The 9,362-nt window shown below is 58.1% G+C and overlaps 1 protein-coding gene across 1 annotated transcript; it reads right to left on the bottom strand.

The window, feature by feature from the left end:
* Nucleotides 1–2,285: 2,285 nt before the first annotated feature.
* C2H9orf50 (chromosome 2 C9orf50 homolog) lies at nt 2,286–9,075 on the bottom strand. The gene is made up of 8 exons (XM_057720577.1): nt 8,556–9,075; nt 8,198–8,288; nt 7,979–8,095; nt 7,842–7,844; nt 4,872–5,032; nt 3,126–3,288; nt 2,818–2,974; nt 2,286–2,496 (listed from the first exon to the last, which is right to left on the bottom strand). Exons 1-8 carry the CDS (start codon nt 9,073–9,075, stop codon nt 2,392–2,394), a joined length of 1,317 nt encoding a protein of 438 aa, XP_057576560.1. The 3' UTR covers nt 2,286–2,391.
* Between the last annotated feature and the right edge of the window lie 287 nt (nt 9,076–9,362).

Below are 9,362 nucleotides of genomic sequence, written 5' to 3'. Positions count from 1 at the left end.
CACGGCTATTTCCCCGGCTGTCCACACGCACTGCTCCCTGGAGCCCAGGCGGGACTGGCCACCTGCCAGCCCTGAGTGGAAATGTACCAGCAAAAAGGACCCTGCTGGGGACGCTGGGGAGGGGTCCATCTGCTCCCTGAAGCGATTCCCTCCCTCGGCTCCCCCCATCTTGGTCACCCCACGTTCAAGTTCAAGCTCTGCCTGCAGAGGGGGCAGGGGCATGTTGGAAAGGTCTACAGAAGGCTTGAGTGGGTTTGCATCTGCAGCCTCCAAGTCAACAAGTGGACTCCGGAATGTGGGGGGGGTGGGGTCGCTGGGAGACCCTAACTGTGGGAGGGTGTGCGGGTGTGTCCTCTGTGAGTATGTGGGGTTTCCAAGTGTCTGGTGGGTCTTTGGATGCGTGTGGGTGTGAGTGTGGATGTGTTTGTGGTGCCTGGGTGATGTGCGTGTGTGATGAGTGTGTGGCGTGCGCGCGGGGCGCGTCTCCGGGGGCCTGTCTGCGGCTGTCCCCGTGTGTCCCCGCGTTTCTGCTGGGAGTGGCGGGAGGGGAGGCTGGGGGCTGCCGCTCAAGGTCCTCTTGACACAGAATCCATGTTTGTCGAGGAGGGAAAGAGAGCGAGAGGGAGGAGAACGGGGAGAGGGAAGGAAGAATCGGAGGCCTGGGGCGGGGGCGAGGGGGGCGATGCGAGCGGAAGGGAGGCCGGCGAGGCGGGGCGGGGGGGCGGGGAGCGGAGGGGTCCCCACCCCCGCACCACCGGGCAGGCCCCCGCCGGGGGACCGCGGCCCGGCTGCCCAGATCTGGGGGCCCCGACGCCGCAGGGCCGCCCCCCACCCCCGGGCCTGTGCGCCGCGCGCGGGACTCCGCTTCCAGTGCTCGGGGCTGACGGCGCTGTCGCAAGTTTAGCAGTGTTTTTGGCTTAGCGACAAAAAGCGAGAGAAAGAGAAGGTGGGGCCTGGGGGGGCCCCCGCCCTGGGGGGGGGGCCCGCCCCGAGGCCCGGCCGCGAGCTCGGGCAGGTGCAAGGGGGAGGCGCGGCGCGGCGCAGGGCCGGAGCCTCGAGCGCGGCGCGAGGGGAAAAGTTTCCGACCCTTTAGAAGTTTCGGCCGCGCCGGGCGGCGCCAAAGCCAGGCCAACACTGCCCCCGCGTGGGCGCGGCGCGGCGCTGCAGCCGGTGGCCGGCGGAGGTGCCGCCGCTGCTCGGCCGGGGGAGACTGAGGCTCGGAGAGCGCGAGGGGGGCTGTGCACGGCCAAGGGGAGGAGGTGCAGTAAGAATCAGGCCTCCTCCGGGACCCGCAGGCTCTCCAGGAAATAGAAGTGCTGGTCGGGGGGCGCGTGGAAATCCAGACAGTGGGGATGGAGGGGCTGGGTCATCCCAGGGATCGAAATCCCGCTCCAATCCCCAGGGAAGGGGAGCGGTGACACTGCTCCATCCCATCCCCCACAGGGTTTGTAGATCTGCGGCCTTGTTCTGGAGCCAGGCCTCTTCTTCAAAACAGGTCTCCTCCATCCATCACCCGTCCTGGCCCTAAAATCCCCACGGCCCGTCCAGCCCAAATCCCATCCTTTCCTACTCAGCACCGCGTGTGGGTGTGGATTCCGTGGCTGTTTCCTCAGTGGCCAGGAGGTGGCGATAAAGACCTCGATCCTGGGCTTGGCGACGGGTAGGAGCCAAAGCGCTGCTTCAAGGAGAGGGGGGAGGGGCTCCACTTTGCCCCAGCAGTTGGAACGCAGGCAAAAGGGGGTGGCCCTGCTGGGTCAGTGCAGCGGTCAGAAGAACTCCAGGCAGTTCCTGCCACCCTCTGTGTGACTTTAAACACTGCTCCCCCCCGCCCCCCAGCGCTGCCTCCCTTAACTGGGAGAAAAGCATCTCGCCCCTGCCTACCCAGATGCTTGCCCTCCAGGGACCAGATGGTGAGACCCTGGCCTGGGGAACGCAGAAGGCCAATATTTGTCCCTTCGGCCAGAGTCTGGACGCCCTCACCCCACAGGCGAGGTCTGCAAGCAGCCTTTGGTTCCAGTCAAAGATGGAGGCTGGGATGGGGGCACCGGGGCAGGTGACTGTTTCAGATGTGGGCTGATCTAGGTTGACAGAGGCTTGCTCCCAGGTTCAAGGTGTGTGGCAGGGTCTCCCACCTCCCAGAAGAGGGGCTCACTTGGAGCAAGCCTGACCCCTGAAGATGCCTTCCCTGCACATCTTCATCCCAGCTGTGACTCTGCCCCTTCCCTCCCCCTGGTCCAGGACCCCCAAAGACCAGCAACCAGGAGAGGTTTGTAGGGTGAGAGCCGGCAGCAGGAAACAGCCACCTGGGATGTGCGTTTATTTGTGGGTCAGGGAAGGCCTCTCCTCACCCCTCACTCATGTCCACGCCTGGGCTTGGGCATCAGCAACCATTCACCTCTGAGCGTGACGCGGCGTTGAAGGCAGGAGGAGCTGGTACCCCTTGGGGCAGCCTCGTTTCAGGACTGTGTGCAACACCAAGCTGGGCAGGAAGGACTCCTAGAGTGAGAAGGAGGACCAGCTGGGCATTTTGGGGGGCTCTGGGAAGGAGATGGGCTTCCCTGGGCCCACGGGGGCTTCTACACTGCAGTCCAAGGGGGCAGGGACTGCAGTCAGCCCCGTTTTACAGATGCGGAAACTGACACAAAAAAGACCCCACCAGTTCACAAGTTAGGAGCTGGGATCTGAACCCAGGCAGCCCGGCCTGAGAGCCCACCCCTTAGTCAAGCATGTATGGGAGCTCTACCCAGAGCCCTGGCCACCCCACTGGGCACCACTCCCCCATCAGGCATGAGGGGCCCGCTGCCAGGAGTTGCTCACCATCTTCTGGCTCCAGGAACAGGGCGATTTGCCCACCTGCTCCAGAAAGCTTTTGAGGTCCCCCCGGTGCCTCTGGGTGGTGGGCCTGGGGATGAAGGGCAGGCTGCTGTTCACGGAGGTGTCCTCAGAGAGGTGGCCTTTCGGTTCCAGGGTGGACCTGAGGGTGACAGAAACTCATGAGCGGCATGGACCCTGAGTTCCAGGTCCACCCATGGCTGGCATAGCCCTCAAGGGCCCAGACCACAGCTGGACAGGGAGGTTTACAGGGTGAGGAGACGTGAATCCCCTCCCCTCCCACAAAGCCTCACAGGCCAGGGAAGTCCCAGCTGAATGAGTTGGCCATGGTCTCCTCCTTGGCCCTGGGGTACAGGGCTTTGGGCAAACTCTCCAGCCATCTCCCAACGCTCCCAAACACCCGCTCCAATGCTGCTGACCGGTTGGCTGTCCTGTTCTGGAAGATGCCCTGCCGGACTGGAGGAGAGAGGGCATGGGTGAGATGCCTACCCAGGCAGGGCACCTGTACCCCCCACCTTCCCTCCTCCCCCTGGCAGGCAAGACCGGGCAGAGCCCCATCTCCATGGCAACTCAAGGCTCCCCAGCGCCTTCTGGCTGCCTCCAGGGAAGGCCCTGGTTTTAAAACTATCCTGCGTGACTGTTTCTACCTTTATTACCCAAGCTGTGCGCCCCCCTCCCCGGCCCCTGCGCCACACACACACCCACTCCTACCCCAGCCCCAAACGGGCTCCCTTTCCCACAGTGGGAAGGCCAGTCACCCCACCACGCAAATCCAAGAGATGATGCTGAGAATCCTACGGGGAGGGAGAGTGCTTCCTGTCCAACAGCTGCCCCTGCGGCTGTTCAGGAACCCCGAAATTCCCCAGGGTGGAAAGGGCTGGGGAGCGGCCACTGAGCCCCACTCTGGCGCCCGGGGTATGACCACAGCCCTGTGCCCAGTGGCTGACAAGGAAGTGTCTCCCATGCCAGCCAATTGCCATCCCCAAGAAACTTTCTCCAGGCGCCCCCTTTCCTTGGATTCCCAGGGGTGGCCCAGGCGGCACTCTGGCTTCTTGGCTGCTGTGTCATCTGCTCTTGGGGCCTTGGCTTCCCCATCGAACGACCAGAAGTTGGGCAGAGTTGCAACTTCCACCTCCAACTTCCTGTGACCCTGAGGGGGCTGGGTTGGGCTCCTTCTGAATTGGCCAAGGTCCTGGATTTTGAGGGCTTTGCCCCCAGTGTGGCTTTGGGGCAGCCATTCCCTGAAAGTGCACACAGTCGGTGCTTAAAACATAGATGAGGCCGTTGGACTGCTGGACCCTCAGGAGAGAAGGGGCCGGCAGATGGGTGAAAGGGAACTTGGGAAAAGTCACACCAGAGCAAGGATGTGTATTCTTCCTGCCTCTTGATACCCACTTCTGAAAACACTGGAAACTGTGCCAAAACGGACACTATCGCATCCATCCCCAAAGAGCCGAGGGCAAAGTTCTGCCTGGGAACCTGGGCCTGGTGCTAGGTTCCTAGCTTCTTTGCTGGACCAGACAGTGCCGGCTTTCCGTGGAGGTGTGAGCTTCTAGAATTTTCTGGGCACCTCCCCAGCCAGGCCCCTGAGGTCTGCTTTCATGGATATGGGAAACGCGCTTCCAATGCCTTCGTTCCTACCTTCTCCAGCCCCTGGAGGCCATGTGTGGGGTCTGTAGGCTGTGGCTGCAGATTCCAAGGTGGGTAGATACGGCGTGTGGGAGCCCTTGGCAGTAAGAAATCCTTCCGTGGTGGCCAGGCCTGGACAGCCACTGTTTCCTGGGCCATAAGTGCAGCTTTTCCCTGACACCAGCTGCCTTGGGACCACTCTGCTGGACCTCAGACCCTCTACTTGGTCCTTGAAGGTCACCCTAACAGCCTCCAGAGAGGCCAGTTCAGGGGCCTCTTCTGCAGGTCAGTGGCCTCTTGCGCATTGCGGGCCGGCCCCTAACTCCCAGGACCGAGGGCCACAGCCTCTGCTCTCCAGGTTTCAGGCTGGAATTTTCTGGATTCCCAGGGATCCCCCTCTGTCTGCTCACCTGCACAGCTGCGTTCCCAGTAGCGGAGCGCTGTGTCCTGGAGCGTCTCGTCCGCGAACCGCACTCGGAAAGGGCAACACTGCCTGCGATGTCCTGTGCCTTCACCCAAGGAGCTGTGGGTGAGCACGGCCTTGAGCCTGGGGGCCTGTGTAGTGTGGGGTCTGGTGAGAGAGACGAGAGGGGCAGGGGAGGACCAGGGCCTGAGCTCCCAGCCCCCCATGTCACCCTGACAACACACAGCCACTGGGGCCAGAGCTCGCTGTGGGACACTGACAACCACAGCCAGCCTCTTCTGAGCGCTTCCTGCCCTCCAGGCAATGAATTAAGCATGGAACAGGCATCAGCCCACCAAAGCCACACAACACTGTGAAGCACGATTATTATTCCCACTTTACAGACGAGGAAACTGAGGCACAGAGGTTTTTTTTTTTTTTTGCAACTTGCCCAAGATGGCACAGCTGGTTGGGGTGGAGCCAAGATCTGAATCCTGGTTCCAGAGCCGGCACTCTTATATATCAAGCAATTCATCAGAGAGAATGAGGTTATGAACTTTGGAGTCAGGCAGTCCTGGGTTTCAATTCTAACTCTTTTGAGCCTCAGTTTCCTTGTTTGTAAAATGGAGATCATCATTGAGCCCACCGTACAGGGTTGTGAAGAGATGAAAGGGACTGCAAAGCACCCCCTGCCTGGGGTCTGCAGGGCCAAAGGTAAACATCTCTAACTGAGAACTGTTCTCATAATCATCAATTTCAATTATGCCCCTTCCCAGTCCAGTGACATGGGGCACACCACCCTCCAGCCTCCATTTTACCATTTTCCCCTTTAAATTTCGTACTATGTATTGCAGGCGCAATAACAGCACCCTTATAAGAGTTTGGTGCACATCAAATAGCTTATGCAAGACATCTAATACAGGGCCTGGCAAGGGGCCTGTGCTCTGTTATTGTTACATTTATTGTTATTAATTTCAGCCTCCAGGGCAAGGCTGCAGGAGGGCTTGCTTCATCTACCCATGGCTCTGTTATTCAGAAATGTCACGTTTGACCTTACGTACCTGCCTACTGATATATTTGTCACCCTTTATCTGACCACTTCTTTATGTCCATGTGGACAAAGAGGGGATGCTTTTCAGAAGCCATTAAAGAGCCCGGCAGCCAGAGACAGCTACGACAGGGTCGGCTACAGGCATTGGGACCTAGTTACACAACAGCTGTCTGCTTATCCGCGTCTGCTCGGTGCTGGCCTTGGGACCAGCCAAAGGCTCGGCCCAGCTGTGCCCACTGGTCTGAAATCTCAGCTTCTCCTCTCAAAGGCTGCCGGAGCCTGTTCTACTGCACCTGGGTGTCTCCAGCAGGACCTAAGAGGGAGCCCCACACACCCGAGGATTAGCTCCTGAATGTGAAACGCTGTGAATGGATCCATCCCTGCTGTTGTTTACATTTGAGATGATGAGTTCCATACTCTTATTTATTATATCTTGTGAAAAGTAGTGTGTTTATTTGGTCTGATTGATTTAAAATTCCTGGGTTGGCAAATGTATTTCATCTCTGGCACCTACTCTGCTCTGTCGATGGTGTCTGCCTGGAGCATTGTGTCAGGGAGGGTTCTGAGGCTCAGTGGCGGAAAAGTGCTGTGATCAATTAGTACCATCTGCCATGGGCCCAGGATAAGAAGGAATGGCATGTCTAGTGTATTTACTCTCCTTGGTCTTTAAACTCATGGACAATGCCCTTCACCTTTCATTCATGTTTAAGCCTGTTTAAGCAGGAGGAATTATTCTTGCATTCTTTTCCCCCTCCATTAGAGCTACAGCATCTAGGCCCAGCTGAACTCTAATGCCCAGGCTCTGCCTATCCCCATCCCTTATTTTGTTTCCCCCAATGTTTGACATATAGTAAAAACTAATAAAAGTTAGAGGAAGAAATGGATGAATGAATGGTGCGCTGGGTGAAAGGATGGAAGACTGGGTAGGTGGGTGGGTGAGTGGATGGACTGATGGATGAATTAATGAAAAGGTCTTTTTTTTTTTTTTTTTGACCCCATCGCATGGCTTGCAGGATCTTAGATCCCCCACCAGGAATTGAACCTGGGCCATGGCAGTGAAAGTGCCGAGTCCTAACCACTGGACAGCCAGGGAAATTCTCAAAAAGATCTTAATAGAAGGATTGGCTCTTAGGAGGATGGACAGATGGGTGGATGAATGATTATGTAGATGGATATGTAGACTTGTACATGGCTTCATGACTAGATTTAGAGATGGATAGTATCCTGGATTTACAAGTGGATGGAAGGCTTGGTAGATGATCAATCATGGGATTCATGGATAGATGGATAGAACTGTGGGAGCTTGGGAACTGCTGGATGACTGGATGGATGGGTGGATGGATGGATGGATGGATGGATGACTGGATGGGTGGATGGATGGATGGATGGATGCATGGATGGATGGATGGATGGATGGGTGGATGGACGGATGGATGACTGGATGGATGGATGGATGGATGGATGGATGGATGGATGGATGGATGGACAGATGGATGCATGGGTGGATGGATGACTGGATGGATGACTGGATGGATGGGTGGATGGATGGATGGATGGATGACTGGATGGATGGGTGGATGGCTGGCTGGCTGGCTGGCTGGATGGATGGATGGATGGATGGATGGGTGGATGGATGGATGGGTGGGTGGATGGATGGATGGATGGATGGATGGGTGGATAGGTGGATTAATGGATCAGTAGGAGACCTGATTCACGGGTGGATGAATGGATGGAGAGATTCATGAATAGGTTGTAAAAGGCCTGGTTCACAGATAAGATGTATGCAAGGGTGGATGGGTGAATGGGAGAATGAAGATATGAATGGATTCATGGATGAATTATGAATGTGTTGGCAGAAGACCTGCTTAATGGGTGGATGGATTCAGAGATGTTGATGGATGACTCTTGAATAGGTTGGGAGAAGACCTGCTTCATGGATAGACACATAGATGGATGAATAGGTGGACAGATAGATACATTCTTGAGTGAAAGGCAGAGGAAAGAAAGGAAGGAAAGAAATGCTTTTTCTCACCACTCCCCTACCCCATCCTCCCATAACTCACTGATTGGCCTTCTTGACTGTACTGAATTGTGAGTGATCTCTCCTGAAGGGCCCCAGGGCAGGTATCTGATGGAGCAAAATCTTCTTAAGACTATTCTTGAAGTACGATGACTGGCCCCTTGAAGACAAATAGACCACACCTGGCATGAGTGATCAGGGTCCCCCATTGTCAGAGCACTGATGACAACGCTGTCCCCAGCAACAGGTCACCGACACTTACCCCAGGTCTGGGAGGAAGGAGTAGCTGGGGCACTGAGGAGGACTTATGCAGTGCTCTGACACACCCCTTTGATGTTGCGATGCTGAAGATGCTGGGAGCCAGGAGGGGGTGGAAATAGTTATGAGCCTTCTCTTGGGGACAGTCCTTACTAGGTTCTTCCTGGTTGCATGGCCTTGGGCCTCAGTTTACTCATCTGTACAATAGGGGCAGTGGTAGTCCTGGCAACCACCCAGGACTCTGCCAGGCATACTCTACTAACACTGGCATCATTTTATGCCAGGTGGTGAGACCCCCCCCCACCGGAAATGACTCGGCCCTGCCCTTGCCCCGCCCCCTGGGGGGGTCGTAGGGGCCTCACTCCGTGGCCTCCGCTGCTCTGCAGACTCAGCCCCCAACTTGCGCAGGAACTGCCGGAACCTGCCCGGGAGGAACTCTCCTAGGAGGGCGCCCAAGGAATCGGGAGTCTCCCTAGCCGAGCCCCTGCGGGGCTTCTCGCACGGTCCAGGCCCGGAGCCCGGGGGCGCGGGTTCCCGGGGCTCGCCGGCCAAGAGCAGGGGCGGCAGCAGCAGCGACCTCAGCCCTGTCCGGTTCCGCGCCGCCCGTTGGGCCACGGTGGGCAGGACGGGCAGGCGCGACCGGGGGCGCCTGATGCCCACCGCGGGATCTGAGTGCGAGGGCTCACACGCGGGGACCCGCCACCACTCGGCGCCGCCCTCCGACGCCCTCGAGCCCCCGGAGACCCCGGTGCCAGAGGCTGCTCGGAGCTCGGGCAGCAGCAGCCTAGGCGGCAAGGGGTCCCTGGGTTTGCGATCATCTCCGCCGGGGAGCCTCTCGGGCGCCACCTGCTGGGCCCAGGAGCTGGGGTGACGCCAGGGCATGTCTGGCCCTGCGCTCGCTCAGGGCATCCTCACGCCAGTGGGGGCGCGGGGTGCCGTGTGATGTGGAAAGGAGGGCGTAGACCAGCCCCCAGGCCATAGCGCCCAGAGCTGGGCAGTGTGGTTCGGGGGAACCACCACTGGCTCCCCAGACAGTAAGTGGCTGCAGGCTGGAGTGCCCCGATGCTCTGTTTCTTCACCTGAAGAATGGGGACGGTGAGAGTACCCACCTTTTGAGTTGCTGTGACGTTTAAATGAGCGAGCACATGTAAATGGCTTAGAATAATGCC

This window comes from Hippopotamus amphibius, chromosome 2 (genome assembly GCF_030028045.1).
Source record: "Hippopotamus amphibius kiboko isolate mHipAmp2 chromosome 2, mHipAmp2.hap2, whole genome shotgun sequence".
NCBI classification, from domain to species: domain Eukaryota; kingdom Metazoa; phylum Chordata; class Mammalia; order Artiodactyla; family Hippopotamidae; genus Hippopotamus; species Hippopotamus amphibius.
Note: the sequence above shows the minus strand (reverse complement) of the source record. Positions and strands in the feature narration are given on the sequence as shown.

Excerpts from the sequence above, each read along its gene's own strand:
- C2H9orf50 (XM_057720577.1), bottom strand. The coding sequence starts at position 9,075 with ATGCCCTGGCGTCACCCCAGCTCCTGGGCCCAGCAGGTGGCGCCCGAG. Across the intron at positions 8,289-8,555 it reads AGAGCAGCGGAGGCCACGGA|CATCTTCAGCATCGCAACAT; the intron begins GTGAGGCCCCTA and ends CCTGGCTCCCAG. Across the intron at positions 2,975-3,125 it reads AGCTGGGACTTCCCTGGCCT|GTCCACCCTGGAACCGAAAG; the intron begins GTGAGGCTTTGT and ends TGTCACCCTCAG.